This window comes from Lissotriton vulgaris, chromosome 11 (genome assembly GCF_964263255.1).
Source record: "Lissotriton vulgaris chromosome 11, aLisVul1.2, whole genome shotgun sequence".
Lineage (NCBI taxonomy): Eukaryota > Metazoa > Chordata > Amphibia > Caudata > Salamandridae > Lissotriton > Lissotriton vulgaris.
The window spans coordinates 274,719,904-274,745,614 of NC_141699.1; the positions used below are offsets into that span (position 1 = coordinate 274,719,904).

General features: G+C 44.3%; 1 protein-coding gene across 1 annotated transcript in view; it reads right to left on the reverse strand.

The window, feature by feature from the left end:
• Nucleotides 1-15,270: 15,270 nt before the first annotated feature.
• NEFH (neurofilament heavy chain) overlaps nt 15,271-25,711 on the reverse strand; it is a 146,779-nt gene continuing 136,338 nt past the window's right edge. The window contains exon 4 of the mRNA XM_086943233.1: nt 15,271-18,829. Coding sequence (XP_086799359.1) covers nt 15,847-18,829 — 2,983 coding nt within the window. The 3' untranslated portion in view covers nt 15,271-15,846. The remainder of the gene's footprint in view (nt 18,830-25,711) is intronic.

The window sequence follows — 25,711 nt, forward strand, 5'->3', positions numbered from 1 at the left end:
TCATGTATGAGTAGGGGTGCTTGATGCCCCTGTATTGGGTGACAAAAGGGGGTGGTGATGGACGGAGCATCTGAATCAATCAAACACTCACACCCAGTCAAAAGATCTGGGTTTAATCCATCACCGTTCTTTAGCCCACTCTGCCACCCCAGTTCAGACATGGCTATATGCAAATCAGTCTGACCCTGTGCCTCATGGGAACAGTCCAGCCCGAACTGCCAAGCCATGTCTTCCCTGGACCAGAAACAAGCTTCCGAGGACCAGTTTCTGACATTCCAGCCGTCTTCAGCCAGGCTTGCTTGAATCCAGTGGCAAAGTGAGCAAGGGACTCACGTCTGAGCATACCCTGCCACACTTATGGCGGCCAAAAGCGGTACAAAAGGGGGTGGTGATGGACGGAGCATCTGAATCAATCAAACACTCACACCCAGTCAAAAGATCTGGGTTTAATCCATCACTGTTCTTTAGCCCACTCTGCCACCCCAGTTCAGACATGGCTATATGCCAATCAGTCTGACCCTGTGCCTCATGGGAACAGTCCAGCCCGAACTGCCAAGCCATGTCTTCCCTGGACCAGAAACAAGCTTCCGAGGACCGGTTTCAAAAGGCTGATTTGCATATAGCCATTGTCTGACCTAGGGTGGTGTGGAGTGCAAAAAAACGTTGGATTTAGGCCCAGATCCTTGTACTGGAGTGAATGTAAGACATTGTTCTGCATTCTGTCCATCAACTGTGTTTTTTGCAATCCTGTATTGGGTGAGGCATGATGGCTGGTGAAGACCGACGCCCTTGGGCAGCGCCTTAGTCTACTCTAAAGTCTTTGCTTAGAGGTCGAGAGACAAGGCCTCTCTGATATTCCATGCTCAGGGCTTGACCTACAACTCCTGCAAGCTTTATCTCAGCGTGGGACATGCGACCCCGGCTTAGTCACATTGGTATTGGAAACAGGTGTGGTTCTTAGGACCCTTGGCATAGTCTTAGTTCAGAGCCAGTGGTCTGCGTCTTCGGCCTGATGTCTTCATTTTCCTCGTGCTCTAATTTACTCGGAGATACAATCTCTAGTCTGGGCATTCACTGTGCTGCTGGTATTCCAGATGGCCCTGCATCTTTACCTTCTTTGGAGCCAAAGGGAGATCCAAGTTTTGGAGGATGTCTGTTGGTGCAGTTTGCGATGTGCCCAGTGGCTCTTTCTTTGGGAGTTCAAGATCTGCTGTGAGCAGGGCTCATAGGGCTCATAGGAGGCGTTGATGTGGTCAGGGGAGGGACACAGGTTTGCAGACGCTGTGATGATCCAACACAGATGCATCGAGCTGCACCTGGGGCAATGCTGGAAGGGTGTCCATTTCATTACCCCCTTCCCATCTGTATTCTCCAACGTTGATGCCGGTCAAGGAAAGACATGTGGTCCCCGAAAGGCAAGGGGACACCTCTAGTGTGTGTCGCCTCTGGCGTTGATTGACAGTAGGCAGAAGGTGTCTGGTGAAGAAGTGCACCGGTGAGTCGTTGAGATGCTGACTGTTCTTCCGAAACATCGGAAATCCAACCACATGGTCTGAAAAACATGTCAGAAACACGAACTCGGAGCCCTCTCTGTGTAAATCTGAAACCAAAGGCAGAAAAAAAGCAATCTAACATAGTCGGTGCCCTTGTACAATGTGACTAAGGGAGAAGTCGCAGCCCTTCTTGTCACTCGAAAGACTTCTTTAAAGATAAACAACTTGCAGATGTCCAAGCACAACAATAGATAGCCAGAGTATGCACAGCATGTGAATCTATAACCAGTTACGCATAAACATATATATTTATGTACAGGAAATAGTATAAAAATGCTGGGGCTTGAAGGGGCACGTTGATAATGGAGAGCGAAGACTCAAGGTTCCAGTGTTAGTGTTGTTGGCTGAAAATCACGACTCGCTAAAAGTCACTCCTGTGACATAAGGTCCATTGTCAGCTATGTAGCTATTTATGTGCTATTTGACAGTCCATATACATTGTTGCATGGATCACTACATCTACTCACCTTGAATATATGTTTTGTGAAGATACGCAGATGTGGAGGTAAGAATATCATATCGAATATTCCTTCAAGGAAATAGTGGATTTCCGTATTCTAGACTCAATATTTCAACCATCTACACCAAAACATGTGAGCCCAGCTCACCTTGATTCCATGTTGACTTTAAGGTCCGAATTTAGAACCACGACTCTGTGCACTGCAAGAACCACAGAGGAAGAGCTCGGTCTTGACACCATACAACAGAGATCGTTTCTAAACCTTTATTGGGAAAGCTAAGAGGAGAGGAGTTACCATGAGGCTTGCCTAACCCATGCTGACTGTCCCTCGATGGAGTTTTGCAGGTGTCTGTATTAAGTCCACACCTCCAGGCTCATGGCGGCCCTGGGCAGGGAGCGTAGGTAGGGGGCCCGGGCGGGGCGGAGTGCAGAGGCCAGGGAAGAAGGGGGGGGGGGGGGGGTCAGGGTGTTTGGAAGTGGAACAGAGCCAGAGGCCGCCAAATCCCTGCCAGGGGCAGTCACGCAAATATGTATCCATCCTCAGAGGATTATTATATTAAGGATATATATTGGCGTGATGGCCCCTTGGGTTTGGTGGCCCTGTGCAGGTGCACAGCTTGCACATGCCTAAGGCCGCCCCTGACACCTCAGCACCTTGACCACTCTGTGATGCTCTCCCAAACTGCTTGGGGAAAAATACCCTAGCTCTTGAAACATACCGTGCAAAGCAGATCGCCCTGGATCAGACACGGCACTGTCGATTCGCTGATCCACCATCTCCTCGCTCTTGGCCCCTGAGCTGCCTCTTGCCATACCGGTGTGAATTTGAGGTGACGTTGAGTATGCTGTGCTTGCCATCTGCACATTCATGGAGTTTGCGTTCTCTGATGAGATCTGTTCGTTGAAGATAGAAATGGGCAGTGGGTTAAAGAAGCATCCTAGAAAAGAGTTCATTGTGGGTGCCTCGTTTAGAATCTTCCACTGTCGAGTTTGGAAATAATGCAAGGTAAGTGCAATTAACGGCAATCAGTGCCACCAAGAATATTTTGGTCTTTTGTAATTTCTAGCATTTTTACTGCAGCTGCATAACAGTTTCACAGGAATGTGTCTGGCGCTTCATATCTGTTAATACATACTGTTAGTTTGTGAAAGTAAATATTCTCAACAATACACCATTTAGGCTCCTTTCCACCGCGAGGGAGCGAGCTAAGTGCTGTGGTACAAACACAACCAAGGGATTCTCTCCGATTCCTACTTGATGATGCTGCTCTTTGCTGATGTTGCTAATGTTCCTTCCAAATTTTACCTTCTTACTTCCTGGACGACCTTGCTGTGACTGACACCACTTTGATATGCCTCAGGGAACCACAGTATCGGATACCCAGTTTGTGTCCCTAGATGAAGCTAGCAAGAATTCAGAAGCACTTCCACTGTCCTACTACTTACAGACTTTTTGCACATTAGGGTTTGCAGAGTGTGGAGTAACACGCCTGCCTAACCTCTCCTTCCCTAACGTGTGTCTTGTGGGATCTCTGGGGTGTCTTGTGTGATCTCAGAGCTATCTTGTGTGATCTTTGGTGTGTCTTGTGTGATCTCTGAGGTGTTTTGTGGGATCTCTGGGGTGTATTGTGGGATCTCTGGGGTGTATTGTGTGATCTTTGGTGTATCTTGTGTGATCTCTGAGGTGTATTGTGGGATCTCTGGGGTGTCTTGTGGGATCTTTGGGGTGTCTTGTGGGATCTCTGGGGTGTATTGTGGGATCTCGGAGGTGTATTGTGGGATCTCTGGGGTGTCTTGTGAGATCTCTGAGGTGTATTGTGTGATCTCTGGGTGTCTAGTGTGATCTTTGGTGTGTCTTGTGTGATCTCTGAGGTGTATTGTGGGATCTCTGGGGTGTATTGTGGGATCTTTGGGGTGTCCTGTGGGATCTCTGGGTGTCTTGTGTGATGTTTGGGGTGTCTTGTGTGATCTCTGAGGTGTCTTGTGCGATCTTTGGGGTGTCTTGTGTGATCTCTGAGGTGTATTGTGGGATTTCCGGGGTGTCTTGTGTGCTCTTTGAGGTGTCTTGTGTGATCTCTGAGGTGTATTGTGGGATCTCTGGGGTGTCTTGTGGGATCTCTGAGGTGTATTGTGGGATCTCTGGTGTGTCTGGTGGGATCTCTGGGGTGTCTTGTGGGATCTTTGGGGTGTGTTGTGGGATCTTTGGGGTGTGTTGTGGGATCTCTGGGGTGTATTGTGGGATCTCGGAGGTGTATTGTGGGATCTCTGGGGTGTCTTGTGAGATCTCTGAGGTGTATTGTGTGATCTCTGGGTGTCTATGTCTTGTGTGATCTCTGAGGTGTATTGTGGGATCTCTGGGGTGTATTGTGGGATCTTTGGGGTGTCCTGTGGGATCTCTGGGTGTCTTGTGTGATCTTTGGGGTGTCTTGTGTGATCTCTGAGGTGTCTTGTGTGATCTTTGGGGTGTCTTGTGTGATCTCTGAGGTGTATTGTGGGATTTCCGGGGTGTCTTGTGTGCTCTTTGGGGTGTCTTGTGTGATCTCTGAGGTGTATTGTGGGATCTCTGGGGTGTCTTGTGGGATCTCTGGGGTGTCTGGTGGGATCTTTGGGGTGTCTTGTGGGATTTCTGGGGTGTATTGTGGGATCTCTGGTGTGTCTGGTGGGATCTCTGGGGTGTCTTGTGGGATCTTTGGGGTGTGTTGTGGGATCTTTGGGGTGTGTTGTGGGATCTCTGGGGTGTATTGTGAGATCTCTAGGGTGTCTGGTCTTCTGGCATCCAATCCCATGGGTGTGATTGATTGGAGAGAGAGAGTGGCCTTGCAGAAGGATAGCTGGTGCAGTGCAGAACAGGCTTCAGGCAGGAAAATGGACATGCTGCCGCAGATCTGTAAACGCGGTGGTTGAACACTCTACTATGAAATCATGGGTTTGGGAGTGAAGAATAGCAAACATGAAACTGATCACAAAGTCGTTACTCTGAAGCAAAAGAAGATTCATGCAATTCGGGACGTCCACGGCTAGGCGCGGCATGTCAGGCAGATCCGCATAAGCGGTTCTGAGTGTGGAATCCGTGGGAGTTTTGACGTTGGACATAGTACCCAGCTCTTGGTCTTTGCCTTCCCTCCTCACTCTCTGGGATTTCTGCTTTCTGGCTTCTTTGTAGGAGATTTGACTGCGTGTAGATAGGTCGCCTCAGTCCTCTCAACTGGAGAGAAGTCTACTTAACCTCCTCCAGGGAGCTAGTCTGTACCTCCTTGCCTCATTTTCCTCCTCTGGGGCCCACTGAAGAGGGTACAAAGTTCTTTATGTTTTAATACTAATGAGTGAGTGTGCATGAGAAAAGAGTGCTGTATCACAGTGAAAGACCTGTATTCTTTGCCTTTAAGGCTGCAGAACTCTTTCTTTATCCACAGGAGCCCTCAAGCACTGAGGACCTTGTACCCAGTTCCAGATGCCTTTTATAAATATTCCATTTTGCACCACTGAAAAGTAGTGGGTGTGCTCTATTCCAGACCTGTCAAAACACAACGGGTAATACATCTGGTCCATAATTCTTTAGTGATCAGTTCATAATTTCCCAGGCTAGTTAACAACGAATGCCCTTTTTGCTCTTTAATCGTATCTTCTTGTATTAACTCCTGGCGCGTGCATCTAAACATGTTTGGATTCTGAACCCAATGGAGTAAATATTGTTTTCATTAATGATAAATCATAGAGGGCCATATTTATCATTATATCATGCTGATCTTCAAACCACCTGGCTGTGCTGCGTGATAGGGAAAGGGCAGGAATGCGCTGTACTTAACATTGTACAGCGCATTCCTGCCTTTTTCCAGCGCTGGCGCACAATGCGCTGCCTAGCGTCAATGCAGGCGCTCTTGCACCACAGTACAAGGGTGCTTGGGCTGTTAGTAGGATTATTTTTGTGCAGGAGTGGGGACCTTCCTGCTCAAATACAATCTCCTGAGGCATTTTCCTCAAAGAGAAAAAAACATGGAGAAATATACATATTTCTCCTCAGTATGCCTCGCCTATGGAGGCAGAGCAGTTGTGGCGCATTCCTAGACCTACCTCTAATGGTAAATCTGGGATTGTGTCAAAACCCATGGGTTTTGCTTGGAAACACCCACGTGGCACAGATGGAACGCCTCCCTGGCATAGAGTCATGCAAGGCAGTGATTTGTGCTGCGTCACTCTGGATTTATCAACCAACTCAGGGCCACGCAAGGGGGCCTTATGTGGCTTGATAAATCGCATCTTAAGGGTTGCATCGCTTCTGCACCATATTATGTGGTGCAAAAACGACGTAACCCTTTGATAAATATGGCTCAGAGTGCCTATTAAAGCCAGGCTAGATATAGGTACAGAGATAACCCCTTAAGCATAGTGTGGTATTAGGAAACAGGTGAAATTCTGATATGGGGGTAAGCTATTAGTCACAGCTTGCTTCTAGGAAACTTTGGCCACGTGTACGAATCACTGGTCGCAAATACTGGATGCTCCAAACACATCCCTTCCAAATACCATTTAGGTATTTAGTCGCAAACCCAATCTGGTATTTGGTAATGTTACCAAATTCCACTTTGGGTTTGTTACAACCCAATAAGCCATAATGCAGTCACAAAGACCCATTTTTTTTAATTAGACCTTTTGAAATGAAAAATTGCTTTCATACATGTACCCCCTGCTGTGATATATGTGCTGGATAAGCCATGACTCACAGGATGCTAATAAGAATCAGGTGAGAAATATGAGCCTAGATAAGCCATGAGTCAAGGATGCTGATAGGAACCTGGTGTACTATTTGTGCCCAGGTAAGCCGTGAGTTGCAGCTTGCCAATAGGAACCTGGTGCGATATATGTGTTGCGGTAAGCCTGAGTCATGGGTTGCTAATAGGAACCTGGTGTGATAAATGTGCCAAGGTAAAGCTAGTAGGAACCAGGTGCAACATATATGCCTAACTAAGCTGTGAGACACAGGATGCTAAAATGAACTAGTGGCCAGATGTACTAAAAATGGGTTCACAAAAAGTGTTCACAAATTGAGCACTGACTTTTGGCTAACTCAGCCTGATTTTGCCAACCAACATATGCACTAGTAGGTTGGTTTGCAGACAAATATATATTAATTAGGCAGGTCACAATTTGCTATTTATTACATTTGACTACAATCACAGGAATGGTGGCCTATAAGGGACACCAGCAACACCATTCCTGTAATTGCTTTTCAAAAACAAGCATTTACAATGCAGCAGGTCTTATCTTTGGGACACACATTATCATTGGTAAAGCAATTCTGGTATTTTGCTGACCTCTGCTGGTCGTTTTCTATCAAGACTGTTAAATACAAGCAGTTGCTAGAAAAATAAAAAAAGAAAGTCCCCAAGCAGAAAGCGATTCTGGTATTTTACTGTCCTCTGCTGGTCGTTTTTTATCAAGACAGTTAAATAGAGGCAGTTGCTAGAAAAAAAGTAGTCCCCAAGCAAAAGAGGAAGCAGACATGTCCTAGGGGTATGCTCCAAAGCCCACAAAAAGTACATACAACAGATCTTGCAGAGAGTGCAAGCGCTGTCTAAGTTTCGACCTAATGAAAGCTTTTATTAAAGCAGCCTGATTTTATTTAAGGAAATGATGCTGCGTAAAAAACAAGTTTCTATTTTTGAAAGGTTTCAATGAGAGTTGGCTACATGGACCACTGCTTACTCCCTGTGAAGCACAGAACCAAGTTTTCAAAGAAGAAAGGCTCCCCTTCCTGTCTGTGAAGAGTTACCATCTTAACAGTAGCATATCAATGGTTCTCACTGACCACTACTGACATATAGAGATGCAAATAGCAGTTTGGACTGGGTGCTTATAATACATCCCACTTCCAAATTGCAAGCAGATATAACTCAGCAAACTCATTTTAGGAGTCAGTAAAACTTCACCGACCCCAAACATGGCTTTAGTAAATTAGAAAAACGATTCCCTTAGTACATCTGGCCCTTTGTGAATTATTTGCAGGGAGCTAAGAAATTTGATCTTTCGAGGGCACTAATCGGTAAATCACAGAAGGCTAAGAGACACCAGGTGAACCAATGGGATGGCCATAACTCATCAAGAACGAGGGGTGGCGAGGAAACAACCACAAACAGAGATGCAAATAAGCATTGACACAATTATATGTTTTGAAAAACTGCCCTCACTCACACACAAATGTGTGTGACATGCTTTATCATCAGGTCTGCTTACGCGTAGCCACGCACAGGGCGGAGCATAGGGAGGGGGAACACAAAACACAAAGACGGAAGTGACAAACAGTGTTCACAACAGAAAGTGTTTGCCCAGGACTGGGTACAGTGATAGAACAAAGTGCAGTCAAATTAGTGAAGTTAAAACTGGCTCATGGATACCTATCATACCTTTATTCGTAGGCTTCAAGGTCAGGATTAAAAATTGAATGAAGGATGGTGGTGTTAAGGAAGGAAGTCAGGATCCTGTAACACCCCTCCTTAAACTGCTAGAGTCAATATGTTTCAACCTAATAGTGCCCACATTCAACAGGTCACGTCGGTCTTCTTCAGGACGTCTTCCCGTCCCAGTCCCTAAACCCCCCTTACCTTAATAAGGCACTAAAGAGGTAATAGGTGATCAAATCGATTTTGCCCATGTGGAGGGAATTCCACCAACACAGAATCTACATACTGCGGAGAGATACAAATAATTCTAGAAACGTGATCCAAACCAATATCATAACATTATCATAATATTGAATCAAAGTACCCTCCAATTACGTATAGTTTCCTTCCATAGAAACATATTGTAATGCCCCCAAAGGCATCTAATTAATTCATCATTATACCCCCTTTCCACGTTAAAATTCCAAATATTAAAAATAGATGTGTTTCCTTATTCTCATTACTGTTACTCGTAACTTCAGCTGGCATATATGGTATAAGTCTTAAACGATATTCATAGTTTATATACAAAATTCATAACCAGAAGTGACATACCAGCCATATATCACCATCAAACAACTCACTGAGTTTATTGGAAGATTAAACTCGTAATGGTGTCAGGCGGGAGGAGCGCCGAGGAACACAACCTGTGTTCAAAAGCACAAGAGGAGGAATAGGGAAAAGAGGGAGTACGTATAAGAATGCACACCCACAACGAGTATGTCTGTGCATTTGTCTCTTATCCCAAATGTTCTATCGGTGCAACCTGTCTGCCCCTTCACAATTAGTGAAAAGCCCCGATTTATGTACATTCTCTCTCATATTAGCCCCCATGGTAAGTCCCGCACCTGGGGAGACATCCTCAGTTGTTATATAAGAAAGACAGAGGGGCATATTACTAAGGGCCTTATCGCCCCTTTAGCGGGAATTTTCCAGCTAAAGCGGCGATAATTTTATCCCCCTATTACCTAGCTGTTGCTAACACTAGTTAGCGACAGCTAGTAGGAGATAGCGATCATCTTGGGCCCCGCTTTGCATGTCAGCGATAATTATCGCTAATGACATGCAAAGTGGGCGTGCCAAGATGTGAGCGACTGGAAACAGTGGCTAACATCGTTATCTCCGATTACCTACTTTTGGAAATATTCGCGCTAAGCGCAAATATCTCCAAAAGCTAACGCCTGCCCAGAGCAGTTCTTAGCCATGTTATCCAATGGTAGGTGGATAACATGGCTAAGAGCATTAGCTCTGTAATGCATAAATATCGCTGACTTTTCAACGATATTCATGCATTTCGGACAATTTTTATCGCTTAGGAGATAAACCTTGATAATAGCAAGGTTTCTAAGCGATAAAAATAGGCGAAGCACGGCGATAAAATTATAGCCGCTAACCAAGATTAGCAATAGTTATCTCTTATACTTGGTAATATGCCCCAGAGTTTCTAAATCTGCCAACTCAGGCACACACATTTCTTTCCGCCCAAGTTTTGTGCGTCAAGTCGGTCACCGGCACTTCACTTGACCCTGCCATTGGTACTGTGCAAATTGATGTGGGGCCCCAGCGTACTCGTTTGAGTCCCAACATGGATGCGTGATTGTAGGAAAAAGAAAAGATCAATCATGCATTCCAGGTACCACACAGACATCTTACTGTTCAGGTGAAGCCTCCGGCACCTCTCATGCCCGTATCCTTGATGCCCTGGAGATCAAAGAAAAATCTCTACGTTTCCAATATAAGACCTCGACCCGGTGGCTACTCGTCTAATTACCGTCGCAGGCGCGTCTACATCATAGCACGCCTGCGCGGCAGTATTGTTCATGGTAGGAACCATGGGAAATGTAGTCCCGAGATATACTTCAACTCGGCGTTATTAATGTCCTGACATCGTATGAATATGCTCGCTGTGTGTGGCAGTACGCTAGCCCCACAGACAATAGCAGTGGGTCAATAATTAGTTGGCTCAAGTATGTGTTTGGAATCTGAAAGTAGAACTAAACTACATCAATAATAAGCATCCTTGCTGTGTGGAAAAATACCCATCAGTTGTCGATCCTGGACACCCTGTTCATCATTTGGGTTTCCTTTTCACCAGGAAGGTAGGTTTCAGCCAATGCTAATGATGGAAATGGAAACCTTTTGATGTTCTCATATGTCAAGGTGTGGATAGACAACTCTAGAGTAGTGCATGTGTAGAAGTGAAAAAGTGTGAACTGTGATAGGAACAGATAAAATTGGGTAATAGAAAGGACAAACAACTTTAATATACACCTCACTACTCCCAATATAATAAAAAGCGTGCGATACTAGTGAAGTAAAAGTTGATTCACAAAGCACAGTTTATTTCGCAGCAAAGATTTTACAACTTACAGTTGGGCTCGTTTTTACAAATCATTGTTTTGTTCGAGGACAGCACAAGACCGAAAAACTATTGGATTATAAAACCCTGCAGATTAATAATGGGTAATCGCAAACCAAGTACGTAGGGGCCAAATGATGTGAAAGAACCCATGGGCTCTTTCACATCATTTGGCCCCTACGTACTTGGTTATTGCTGCGAAATAAACTGTGCTTTGTGAATCAACTTTTGTCAATGAATTTTGGGTTACGAAATAAATTCCGGACCTACGGTCATAACGCGAGTTAGAGCCTGCGTGGGGTTCGTGACAAACTACATTTCCCATGAACCCGGGTGAGATTGCATAGTTGTGACACGCTTTTCGCGATCCATGTTGCAGGAAGAGAGTTTAAAGATCAGTACTCTATTCCGGTCGGCACCTCCCCGAGACAGCCCAGAAGGACGTCTGGAGTACCGACCGGATGGTAAGCGATGCGCGCATTAGGCTGTTGTTTCTTGCCTAGCCAGGTCGTGCACTAGGCTGCTGCTTCGCTTTTAGTGAGGGAGCACAGTTTAAAAGGAAAGTTGGTTACCTGTGGCCCCACCGAAACACCGGTAAGGCTCTTTTCTTTTGTTTAAAACGAGAGATAGAAAAGAGCGGTTCAGAGTAAATAGGCGGTTAGCTCAGGACGCCGCTATTACCACAACGATTTCCTATAACAACGACGGAATATCGGAAAGTGGCGTAAGGGCACTTACGAGTAACATACTGAGTGAGGCCATTGATGAGAATTATTAGCACATAAGAGCATGCCCATGTTCAGGTCATCATGAGCACACACAGGTGAATTTACAAGACGTGTTTTCTGACTCCTAAGTGGTAAAATGAAGTCGGTTTTCTGACATGTCATATTAACCCGATATTCAATATGTTTTCCTTTTTATGCTCATCAGTGCGGGCTCCATTTACCTGAGCTGTGGCCAGGTGGGGTGGAGCGTTTCTCTCCTACAACTTTGGTGAGTGAGAGCAACCACTTTAAGATTTGGAAGTGTGGTGTAACTTGTGAGACACTAGATTTCGATTTTTGTAACAAATCACTAATGCACATAACTCTAATATAGTGTAACCAAACTGACTGACTGTTCTGTTGGTTGTTGTCTTTTTGTATGTGTTTGGATGGGTATCACATCTCTTCTGGGATCTTCTGGATATCACCGAAGGTAGGAGAATGATGAACTACTAAAATACCCAGGTGATAGTTTTTTCATTTTTTCACTTTTAAATGAGCAGTCGCGATTATGGTCCTGAAGAAAGCAGCAGGATACCTTTGAGGCTCCAAAATTCAGTCTGCAGAAACATGTTGACCATATATAGGGATTAGTGGCTATTTAGTAAAGCCTCTAGTATTGCACGCTTTTTATTATATTGGGAGTAGTAAGGTGTATATTAAAGTTGTTTGTCCTTTCTATTACCCAATTTTATCTGTTCCTATCACAGTTCACTCTTTTTCACTTCTACACATGCACTGCTCTAGAGTTGTCTATCCACACCTTGACATATGAGAACATCAAAAGGTTTCCATTTCCATCATTGGCATTGGCTGAAACCTACCTTCCCGTGTGAAGGAAACCCAAATGATGAACAGGGCGTCCAGGATCGACAACTGATGGGTATTTTTCCACACAGGAAGGATGCCTATTATTGATGTAGTTTAGTTCTGCCTTCAGATTCCAGACACATACTTGAGCCAATTAATTATTGACCCACTGCTACTTTCTGTTGTTATAGTTTGTATTGAGGGGCTGTAGTAGTGTGAGGTCTCTAAACATCCCATTAGGCCCTCCCTTCCCTTTTTTGTGTTTAAGTACGCTAGCCCCCACTATCCTCACTCAACAGTAAGCCTTTCCAATCATCCCGAAAAACGGTGTCCAGATAACTGTAGCATTAGGCTTAAAGATACCATTCTTATCAGAACAACGGGGAGAAGTAGTTCTGCAGCCTCTACAGCACCTCAATCATCGTTTTGGCCGTCTAACTAGGACTATGATTATTATAACAAAGAACCAACCAGTAGTTGCTTACAATGCTCCAATAGTTATTGGACAGCACAAGCTCCCGCGTGAAAATAGCGCTCGACACAATATACCATTAATAATGGAATCCTGGGGTAAGGTGTCAAACAATGCATCCAGGTGGCAGAAGCCTTACTCCAATTGTGCACTAATGATGTGAGGAGCCCTTTCTATTAGTTGGCATGTATTGTACGTGATGAAAGTAAAAAAAAGCCCAAGTGACCAAATCCCTAACAATGTCAAGGCGCGCGCATTATATGTGTATGTATTAAGCCATCTGGTACAACAAGCTAAAAAGTTACAAATAGTATCTGGTCGTTTGGATTAAGCAGGTTCATAAAACAACCCTATGATTCTCATCATCTACTGAGGGCGTGCCAGGGTATGTCATCATTGAGTCCGTACAGATGGCTTTTAAGACGGAATACCCATTTCTGTTCACGTACAAAAAGGGCTCTGTTGTCATCAGTTGTCTGTGTACCCATGTGTGGTTTTTCAATTACCGTCCATCTCAGGTCCTCTGGGGTGTGACCCGCCTCGATGAAATGTGACGTTAGCGTTGTATTAGATCTGCCACATCTAATCGTGCTACGATGTTCAGTTATGCGGGTCCACACCTTTCTGCTGGTCATCCCCACATATTGTTTCACACATGGGCACGTGATCAAGTAGATGACACCCTGTGAGTTACAATTGGTGTGTCCTCTTTGTTCCCAGGGAGTGGGTAGACCCAGGTCAATAAATTTGGTGTCAGCTGGAGTTACGAGTAACAGTAATGAGAATAAGAAAACACATCTATTTTTAATATTTGGAATCTTAACATGGAAAGGGGGCATAGTGATTAATTAATTAAATGCTTTGGGACATTACAATATGTCTCTATGGAAGGAAACTACGTGATTGGAGGGTACGTTGATTCAATATTATGGTAATGTTATGATATTGGTTTGGATCACGTTTCTAGAATTATTTTTATCTCTCCGCAGTATGTAGATTCCGTGTTGGCGGAATTCCCTCTACATGGGCAACATCGATTTGATCACCTATTACCTCTTTAGTGCCTTATTAAGGTAAGGGGGTTTCTAGGGACTGGGATAGGAAGACGTCCTGAAGAAGACCGACGTGACCTGTTGAATGTGGGCACTATTAGGTCGAAAGATGTTGACTCTAGCAGTTTAAGGAGGGGTGTTACAGGATCCTGACTTCCTCCCTTAACACAACCATCCTTCATTCAATTTTTAATCCTGACCTTGGAGCCTACGAATAAAGGTATGATAGGTATCCATGAGCCAGTTTTAACTTCACTAATTTGACTGCACTTTGTTCTATCACTGTACCCAGTCCTGGGCTAACACTTTCTGTTGTGAACACTGTTTGTCACTTCCGAATTTGTTTTCGTCTTTGTGTTTTGTGTTCCCCCTCCCTATGCTCCGTCCTGTGCGTGGCTACGCCAGGGCGTTTTGTAAGCAGACCCGATGATGAAGCATGTCACACACATTTTGTGTGAGTGAGGGCAGTTTTTCAAAACATATAATTGTGTCACTGCTTATTTCCATCTCTATTTGTGGTCGTTTGCCTCTCCACCCCTCGTTGTGTGTATTATGTAGACTTCAGGGGGTTCGGGTGGTAGAGTAGTGTTTTGACCCTCTCCCCTTCCTTGTGTGAAAAAACATAACTCATCAAGCCCAAGGGGCTAGTAGGAGCCAAGTGGCATATATGTAAGGAGAACCCAGTAGAACTAGCTACGGTACAACAATAGAAAGAATACGGGCTGGAGGGTGCAAGGAGTAACTAGGTGAGCTATATGCAGAGAGATACATGAGATACATGATGGTAAAGGATAAGATAATCAAAAGAGGAATAAGATGATGACAGAAGCAAAGTGGTCCACATGGTCAGATATAACAAACAAGGCATAGCATACTTACAGATACTAGATGAGGCCATTGATAAAGCGATAAACTAGATGATTCACCGGATGCTTATAGAAAACTGGGGAAATGTAAATGCAGTGATAACATGCTATTAAAAACCAGGTGAGATACACATATTGAAATAATCCACGAGGCAAGGCATGCCAACAGAATACAAGTGAGATGTAAGTACACAATTAGCACAAAAATATAGGATGTTAAAGGGAAATAGCTGAGTTATTAGTGTGACAATGAACAAATTATATCTAAGATACTGAGAGAAACCAGGCTAGCCATCCGGGTTCTAGCCACATCACATGGAGATAACACAGAGGAGTAGTATGTTTTGGGCCAGTAGGTCATACTTAGATAAGCAGGTTAATCCAGTGAGGCATAGGATGCGAACAAGAAAGAGTTTAGAGAGACAACCGTGAGTGACACTCCAGGAGAGAGGGGTACTGAGTGGTAAGAGAAACCAGGCATACCCATCCAAGTTAAAAGTTGCTTGTTTATTTATATAACAATTTATTACACTTATTAGTAAGCAAAGAGATTTTCAGTTAGTGCACCATTAGTTTCTGTATATGCGCGAGTGTCTTGTGTTGGCTTGTAAGCAGCTTGCAACCCGTGCCCGACAAAGCCACTCTGTGTTTTTATTTTCAAAATGAAAAATGCATTTTGAACTTTAACTGAGGAAAGGTTCAAGCAAATATATGCCCCACAAGCACAGGCTGTGACCCTAGCATTTACACATACACATACACATGGTCTATAGTGGTTGTCCAAGGCCTACACAGGTAGTAAAATAAATGCACTTATCTGAGAGGGGAATTTCCCAAGTGGAAGGTTTAAAGTTTTCAAACATGACATTTGGCATACTCTCTTATTTTGCTACTTCAAGCTATCATAACATAATTGATCACCATTTGTGTGTCCTTGTGGTCGCCTAAACATATTGCTAATACAATTGCTTGCTTGGAGAGGAATTACACCAATGCCAAGCACAGTCTCTCTTGTCGCGAAGACATATCTCTTAGGAGAAATCCTCTCTGGTTGGCCATCACTGATAGGGCTACTTCTTATCACTCTTTTTGACTTTGTCATCAGAGGGCTTCTCTGTGGCTACGTCATCATCTTTTGGGTCCGTGCTGGAAGACTTTTCAGCCTTCTCAGTTTTGGGCTTGCTGGGTTTGGGGGATTCCTGCTCTGCCTCTGGCTTTTTTGTGACCTTCTCTACTTTTGCTTTAACATCTGCTTTTGGCTTCTCCTCTTTTTCTGTCTCTTTCTTGTGTTCTTCCTTTGTTTCCTTTTTGGGCTCCTCTTTCTTTTCTTCCTTTTTTGATTCCTCCTTCTTTTCCTCTTTTTTTGATTCATCCTTCTTCACCCCTTTCTTGGTTTCTTCCTTCTGTGTCTGTTCTCCCTTTACTTCCTCTTTTTTCGACTCATCTTTTTTTGCCTCTTTTTTAGATTCTTCCTTCATTACTTCTTTTTTTGCTTCCTCTTTTTTGGGTTCTGTCTTTTCGTCTTTCTTAGGTTCTCCCTTTTTCACTTCTTTCTTAGGCTCTTCCTTTTTTACCTCCTCTTTCTTCAGTTCCTCCTCCTTCACCTCTTTTTTGGGTTCTGCTTTCTTCACCTCTTTCTTGGGTTCTTCTTTTTGTATCTCCTCTTTCTTAGGCTTTTCCTCTTTTACAGCTTTTTTTGGCTCTTCCTTTTTCACTTCATCTTTCTTGTGCTCTTCCATAACACCTCTTTTGGGTTCTTGTATCTCTACCTCTTTCTTGGCTTCCTCTTTTTTAGTGTCTTCTTTCTTAGTCTCTTCCTTTTTAACCTCTTTTTTCGGTTCATCTTTCTTTGTCTCTTTTTTGGGTTCTTCCTTCGTTACCTCCTCTTTATGTGGTTCTTCCTTTTTAATCTCTTTCTTGGGCTCCTCCTCCTTAGCCTTCTTTTTCGGTTCTTCCTTTTTCACCTCTTTTTTAGGTTCTTCTTTTTTTACCTCTTTCTTGGGGTCTGCCTCCTTTACCTCTTTTTTGGGTTCTTCCTTCTTTGTCTCTTTCTTAGGTTCTTCTTTTTTTAATTCTTTCTTGGGTTCATCCTTATCTACCTCTTTTTTCAGTTCTTTCTTACTTTCCGTTTTGGGTTCTTCCGTTTTCACATCCTTTTTGAGGTCTTTCTCTTTAGTCTCCTTTGTCGGTTCTTTCGCCTTAATTTCCACCTCTTCCTTCTTTACTTCCTTTTTAGGTTCCTCCTTCATCACTTCCTGCTTTGGTTCTTCCTTCTTTAATTCTGTTTTGGGCTTTTCTTCTCTAACATCCTTTTTGGGTTCTTCCTTTTTTACTTCCTTTTTGGGTTCTTCCTGTTTTAATTCCTTTTTGGGTTCTTCCTTTTTGACTTCCTTTTTGGGCTCTTCCTCTTTAACATCCTTTTTGAGTTCTTCTGTCTTTATGTCCTTTTTGGGTTCATCCTTCTTTACTTCCTTTTTGGGTTCTTCCTTTTTTACTTCCTTTTTGGGTTCATCCTTCGTCACTTCCTGCTTTGGTTCTTCCTTCTTTAATTCTGTTTTGGGCTTTTCCTCTTTAACATCCTTTTTGGGTTCTTCCTTTTTTACTTCCTTTTTGGGTTCTTCCTTTTTTACTTCCTTTTTGGGTTCTTCCTCTTTAACATCCTTTTTGTGTTCTTTCTTTATGTCATTTTTGGGTTCTTCCTTCTTTACTTCTTTTTTGGGTTCTTCCCCTTCAGCATCCTTTTTGGGTTCTTCTTTTTTAACCTCCTTTTTGAGGTCTTCTTTCTTGATCTCTATTTTATGTTCCTTATGCTCCTTATCTTCCTTTGGCTCTTCCTTCTTCTCATCTGCTTTCTTCACTTCAGTTTTTGTTTTTTCTTCCTCCTTGTGCACTGGTTCCTTAGATTTGATCTCCTTCTCTTGAGGTTTTGGCTCAACCTTGGTTTCTGCAGGAACCTCCTTTACTTTCTTTTCTTCTTTTGGCTTTGTTTCCTTCACTGTTTTCTCTTTTTCTTGCTCAGGCTTCACTAAATCCTTCTGCTTAGGGGCAGCACTATCTTGTACCTCAGTTTTAGGAGGATCAGCCTTTGCAGTCAATTCCTTATCATCTTGTGCTTTATCCACGACCTTAGCAGGTTTGGCAAGTTTCTCTTCTGGTTTGGGTGTTTCTTTTTCCTTTGGCTTCTTCTCTTCTATCTTAGTTTCCTCTTTAGGCTGGGGCTTCTTTACAGGTGGTTCATCTTTTTTGCTATCTGTTTTAGCCCTGGGCTTATCCTCAGTCTTCTTGGGAGGTTCTTTTTCTTCAATCTCACTTGACGTTTCCTTAGTGTCTTTCTTTGTCTTTTTTTCTGTCTCTTCTTTTTCCTCCTTATGTTCTTTTGGTTTAGGTTTACTTGGTTGTTCTTCAGGAGCCTTTGATTTTTCATGAGTTGGTAATTTTACGTCTTCTTTCTTTTGAGATTTGGCATCTTCTTCCTCTGGAGACTTGACGTCCTTTTTCTCCCGTGACTTTTTCTCTTCATCTGCAGGCTTAGCTTCCTCTTTCTGAGGAGACATGGCTTCTTCCTCTGGAGACTTGGCACCCCCTTCTTCTGGAGACTCCACAATAGGAGACTTGGCTTCTGGAGACTTAGCCTCTTTTTTCTTAGGCAACTTGATCTTTTCTGTGACTGGTGATTCAGCCTCCTCTACACCTGGGGGTTTGTCTTGCTCAGTCTCTGGGGTCCTGGCCTCTTCTGTCTCTGGGGTCTTAACCTCCTTTTCTGGGGACTCAGTTTCTCCTTCCTCTGGGGACTTGTCTTCCTCCTCCCCTGGGGACTCAGCCTCCTTTTCAGCATCATCATCTTCCTCAGTTACCTCTTCTGTCACATGAATTTCCTCAGTTTGCTCTTCTACAATGACTCTTTCCTTCTCAGACTTTTCCACAATCGTGGTTTTCTCCTTACTTTTCACCTTGATGTGTTTCGGAGCCGCAGGAACTTTAGTAGAACTGTCTCCAAATGGCAACATGCTTCCTCCATAACCAATGCGACATTCCTCTCCCTCCAGAAGTTTTCTGTAGGAAACAGAGAGAGGAAATCTTGAGTGTTTACAAATGCACATGGTATATGTGATATGTGATTGTAGAAAAATGTAGGTAACTTTTTCGCATAAATTATGTTTAGATCAGTGATATAAACAATGTTTAAATGCTCTTCTGCACAGTACATACAACTGAGAAATCTTCCACTGGTTTACAAGGACACACTCTTGTAATATGATGGAAATAACTAAGGGCCTTGTGAAGGAAACAGTACTAACAAGTCTTAAGAAATGTAAGAAGTTACATTTAGACTTTAAGCGACTCCATTCCCGACCCCTTGACAAACATTACACCCGTTCCAAAATCTATAACATCCATATTATGTGATGTAAGTTCTCCTATGTCAGTAACCCCACAAAGCTGTACTCCTGCTTTATTTTTGGTGGACGATCAACTAAACAGTGGTAGGTAAGGGAGCTTTGAGGACAAGGGAAAGAAGTATAAAAAAGTACTGGTGGCATGAAAGCTGGGAGTGAATCTGTAGAGCCCTTGTGCTCTTTTATACTGTGACTGGTCTTGGTGCCTGGAATCTCTCAACATGCAGGTATGTGTTAGGCTAATTGTGACAGAAAACTGCACAGATAAACATTTTATGTTTGTATCAAGCGTAACCTTTTACCAAACTTTAGCATTTTTAAAAAACTTCCAGGTGGACAAAAAAGCTGTGCACTTTGTGCAGTTTTAATATTGTTCCTACAGGTGGTGCTACCCAAAGCCCAGGCTCAGTCAGCCGTCTGGTAGGTGCAAACTTAAGCATTTAGGGGCAGATTTACAAGCCCCTTGTGCCAGTTTTGCGTCATTTTTCCCTTGTTAAAAATTACGCAAAAGTGGCACAAGGGGCTTGTAAATTTGCCCCTTAGTACATTTGTGAAGAGCAGTACGTCTTCCACACCAGCTTCCTCTTTTGGCGAGTGCGCATTTTCCAAATTTATACCGTAAGTTCCTGGTCCCTATTCAATAGGGAGTAATGAGCCATTCAACCCCTCCCCCGCCCCCATTTCTCATATGCCAATTAATAGGCACTAGAAGTAAGGGCGGCGGGGGTGCTGCAGCACCCCAAAATAATCATGCGGAGTTCAGAAGGTGAACGAGCAATAAAGATGAGTTTAAAGACAAAGGTTAAATGTTGGCTATGTCTTTTGACAAATTGCTGCTTATTCTTTTAACATGAAGATTGGTGTTTAGTTTTCTTTCCCTTGCTACGATCTTAGTGCATTTTGTAAGGTGAACTATATGACAATATTGCTGTGATATAGAATGTGTGAAAAGGAAAGCTGTAGGATATCATTTCTTTTCCAACAGACAATTTTTTTTAAACCTGCAGATGATCTGTACATCTGTTTCAAAATATATCAGCAGTTAGGAAAGCACAAGCGAAGCCCATTTTTGTAATTCTGAAGTGTGATAAAAACAGAGATTTTAATAACATCAAAGCAAGACATCTGAGGATGTGCAAACGATAAATGTTTACAAAAACCCGATTTTCATCCATATCCTTTGTGCTGTTAGGTTATATCAATAAAACTGCATTTTAGTGCACAGTTTGTGGTCATTTAATTGGAAAATGGGCTGACTCTAAAAGTAGTAGATTTGGGAAAGGATGCTCCAAAATGCACCACTGGCTACATGCCACACCCTTTCCACCCTCCTGTTGAAATGTTGTGACATTAGCTGTACTTATTGCTTATGTGACACTTGGATTTTTGACGATCCCTATGACTTCAGTGATGTAACATTGATGTCAGCACCCCCACCCAGAAAATTGTTTCAGCACCACTGTGCCAATTCCCAGACCTTGGTCAGGTTCTCCTCAGAGAATCTCTTTCCCCTGACAAGCGAGCAGCTCCTCAGTGTACAACGAGCAGATGCAGCATTTTTCTCGGTCTTTGGTTCTACTGCTAGGTGACTTCTCTCTGACTTGCTTGCTTCGAAGCAAATATTCTAGACCGCTTGCTTCTTGCTCCAGAAGATTTATTTTAAGGAATGCATCTCCTGTAAGATGAAAGCCAGGATAGTGACCCCAGTATCACCCAGCAGTGATTTCTAGTCCCAGTCGCTAATCAATTAAGATAAAATTCAGACTCCTTAGTGACCAGGACTTGGAAAGCTGCTTATACCGGTGACAGGTCATCTGTAGAGCACGCGCGCACTTGAAGCTTCATCACTTCATTGCTCGAAGCAGAGGATAGGCAAAGACATCTCTTAACAAGACCCTGATGAACTGCTTATCCCAATAGATAGGTCGGGAAGAAAAGTCTCTATCTAAATCTCTCAGCGCACCATATAACCACTTCCTCGATCAGGGGTGCCCTTCAAGAGAACTAGTCACAAGTGCTACCATAGACCACAGCTTTCCAAACTTTTCATGTTGAAGACACACCTTTTTGTGAAAAAGATTTCAGGGACACGGTAAAGCGAGGAAGCGCTGCGAGCGAGCCCGAACCACCTATGGTGGGTTACAAGCCCCACACCCCACACACACATACCCCACACACACCACCCGACAAACACACCACCCCACACACACAACCCCACACACACCCCACACAACCCCCAACACACACCCCACACCCCCACACACACCACACACACACCCCTACACCCCCCACACCCCACCCACACACACCCCACACAACACACCCCACATCCCCCCCACACGCACACCCCACACACACCCCCCACACACACAACCCCCCACACACAACCCCCCACACACACAACCCCCCACACACACAACCCCCCACACACAACCCCCTCCACACACAACCCCACACACAACGCCACACACACACAAAAATGCAAGTGTCCGTCTGTAACACGACTGGTGCTCATATAAAGCACTCTGATACCTTTAGCTCTAGTTTGGATGTTTTCTACCATATCTTAGCTTGTAAAAACAAAACAAATGAAATGCATGCTTCCAAGTGGAAATACTGGCCCCGGGAGAGAAAGAAAGGGTGGATATGCAAGAGGATGAAACATAAAAGGAGGAAGGCGTGTGAAAGACAAGTAGGGGGAAGGGAGAAGCATTGGCACTTTGCAGACTGCGCCTGACATGTGTAGGATCTTAAGCAGGAGTCAGGCACCAAGCACATCTATGAAACACTACTTCAGAATGAAGGCAATGCAATAAACACCCCGTGTGTCCCTGGACTCGTTGCTGTGACAGCAGGAGGCAGCTCCATCTGACCGAAGTGTGGGTCTGGGGCAAACTAATCCCTGCCCTCCCCTCCCCCCTTAGCTACAGAGCTCCCAAAAAAGTCAGCATCGGGCGGCCTCAGGAAGCCTCCCTCCGAAGGGGCATATACATAATAATAAACAAGAAGTGCTAGTCTCACTCCTGGCCCTGGTCTCCGGGGAGCTGGACGGGAGCCTGCAGAGTTCGCGTCACTTTTGAACGAGTGTTGTTGTTATTTTTTTGCAAAAGAGCAGCCCTCGGAATCGCTCGCTCCTGTAAAGGTGCCCAAGGCAGCTAGCTCCTCAAGCAGTGGTGGCAGCGCTCCCCGCGAGAGCTTCAAATGGAACAAGTGGCAGAGTCCGGAAGGAGACTGGGGAGCCAGCGTCAAAAGACACGCATTGAAGACAAAGGGCATGGACACGCGGGGTGCGCACTCCCACTGACGGCTCGTCTTGAGGGTCTGCCATACATTGCAGCATTACACCTCCACTAGGAACCTGCGCACACCTCACTTTTTCCCCCTGTGTTGCGCCGTTTGCTGCCTCTTGCATTTGGTTTGCTCACAATTGTCCCTCGTGTAACTTAAGGTTTGCTTTTGTAATCTTCTCCTCCTCATGGATCATTCCTGTTCCTATTGTGAAGCGCTCCAACGCCTTCGGGTAAAGTCGGCGCGAAGAAAAGCGAATCCCTGCACTGGACCGAAATTACAGAGCAGGCGGGCGCCATCTCCAACTTTTCAGCCCCCACCCCCATTAGCATCAGAGGGCTTCAGCCCCAACTCATCCTCCTCCGTCGTGTGTGGCAGCCCGGGACCGCTCACAGCCGCACCCAAGCACTTCTTTTTTAAAAAATTTATTTATTTTTTTAATCCTCATCTGCCCGACACACGTTCCTTAGATGCAAAGAAGACAACCCAACCACCTCACTGCCATTGGGAGCAAGGCCCTGGAAATTGAGCCGCTACACAAACTAGGCAGAAGTTATTATGAGTTGGTAGGAGATACAATGCACCTTGTTAACGTTCCTCTAGGCAACTTCATGCCTGTAAGGCCAGTATGTAAATAGCGGAGTCGGGGCAGACCACAATACTGAACCAAGGAGTAAATGGGCATAATCATCTGATCTTTGGGGGGGGGGGGAAACCCAAGGAGGCGAAGAAAGCTTCACTTCCAATCTATCAAAAGTTTCCAAAATGTGAGGCTCTGGACTCTACAAGTTCTTTTCAAATCTACCTTAGATGTTTCATAGAGTGAGGTTAGCCAAGCGGAGTGAGTGGGAGGGATGGTATCCACCCAGTGCATACATATCTGCCGTCTTGCCAACAGGATAGCATAGAATAGAAAGGACCGCACTGCCCCAGTGATATTCTGATCAAACCCGAAGATGACAAGTGGTAGGGTTAAGGGAATGTTGGTCTTGAGAATTGAATCTAAAGTGACTTAAATCTCATTCCAAAAAACGGATATGTGGGGACATTCCCAAAACATATGTGTATCTGAGGCTGCTGGTAGTTGGCATTTATTACAGCATTTCCCGTCCTGATATTTAGATAGACGTAAAGGGGAGAGATACGCCCGGTGTAAGGTAAACAGATGATTTCGTCTAAGCCAGGCGGGTTTAACTAGTTTATACAAAAGGGAAAAGGAATTTATCCACATGTCCTCGTCTAATGACACAATTTCTCTTCTCCATAGCTCCCTTGGGAGATTGAAATCCCCATCTATCTCTTCCAATATGGACCAATACCAAAGAGCCATCTCCTTACCTCCTGTCTGTTTTTCTACTAGATGTTGTTCTAGGGGGCTAAGTCTCCCAATATTAGGATTTTTCCTGATTAATTCTCTGGCCCAACTACTGATTTGTATGTACTTAAATCTTGACAGAGTCGGCCTTACTTTCTCCCTAAGCTCCTCCCACTCTATCAAGATGCCTCCAGATATCAATTCACCCCATCTTGAGAACCCAGCTGTAATTAGGGGGGTTGCCAGGGAATCTTGCAGGCACAATGGGAGCCCAGGAGAGTCCCATATCTGAGCGTGGTTAGAAAAGTATGCCAGCCCTACTCTACGTTTAATTTGCACCCATGACTTCAATAGTGTTAAAAGAGTCTTGAGCCTCACCTTTTTGAAGAACTTTCGGTCTCCAAACCTAAATAGAAACCCGTCTGGCGGGAGGTTTGCCCCTACCAGCATTGCCTTAAACAATCTCCCATTTGAAGAGAGATCTGGTGACTTCAGGAGCATTCTTGAGTGGGAGAGCTGGAATGCCCAAGAGTAATACTGCAAATCTGGGAGGGCCAAGCCACCTTTTCCCCTCCTCCTCCTTAATTTTTTCCAGGCCAACCTAGTAGCTTTATTGCCCCAAATGAAAGAATTAATTTCTTGCTGGCACTTAAGAAGTTGCTTGGAGTCAAAAGCGAAGGGAATAGAATTGAAAATAAAAGTCAGTTTCGGAAGGATAGACATTTTTACAATGTTGACTTTCCCAAAAATTGATAATCGAAGACCCACCCAGGATTTCAATAGGGCCCTACATTCTCGGAAGACCAGATCTAAATTAACTTTTGCTAGGGTGTCAATGTCTTGCGTGATTTTATCTCCGAGGTAGCGGATTGAGGGTGCCATCCCAACGCCCGGATTAGCAATATTCCACGTCATGAGCTCAGTCTTCTTAGCGTTGATATCATAGCCCGATATGTTTCCAAATTCTTTGGCCTTTTCAACCACAATGGGGAAGGCATTTGCTGGATCACTGGTGTAAATTACTATATCATCGGCGTAAAGCCCTACTCTTCTTTCCCAACCACCGAATTCGAATGAGGAAATTCTTGGATCGTTCCTGAAGGATTGTGCAAGTGGTTCAATATACATGTTAAAAAGTAGAGGAGACAGGGGGCACCCCTGTCTTGTTCCTCTACTGATCTGAAAGGGCTGGGTACATGAACCGTTGACCAAAATGCTTGCACTGGGATTGGCATACAACAGACCAATTGATCTCCGAAAGTTTGGCCCGATTGCAAATTTCTTCAAGACCTCAGCTAAATATGCCCAATTTACTCGATCGAACGCTTTTGTAGCATCGAGGGTCATAATGGCCAAAGGAAGGGAGAACATTGAGGCGATATCCACTGCCCCAATTAGGTCATACGTAAGGTCTGAGAGCTGTCTACCCCGTATGAAGCCCTTCTGGTCAGTGTGTATTATTGAGCCAACCTCGCGTCCCAACCGATTCGCCAACACAGCCGCAAAGAGCTTATAATCGCTATTTAAAAGCGAAATTGGCCTATAAGAGCCACATTTGGCCGGATCTTTCCCGGGTTTCGGGATCAAGACGATAGTTGCCTCCCCCCATGATTTAGGTGGGGTAGCACCTTTGGCTAAGATGTCATTAAAGAGTCTTGTAAGCACTGAGACTATTTCGGGTGCCAAGACCCAATGTAATTCGCCGGGAAGACCGTCAGTCAAGTCAAGTCAAGTCAAAAGATTTATATAGCCGCTACATACCCAGAGCAGAGGGTCTCAAGGCGCTTGAAGAAGGGTGGGGAGTTACTTGTCGAATATCCACGTTTTGAGTTGCTTTCTGAATGCTAGGTGGTTCTGAGTAAGGCGAAGGTGAGTGGGAAGTGAGTTCCAAGTTTTAGCTGCTAGGTAGGAGAAGGATCTGCCTCCCATGGTGGT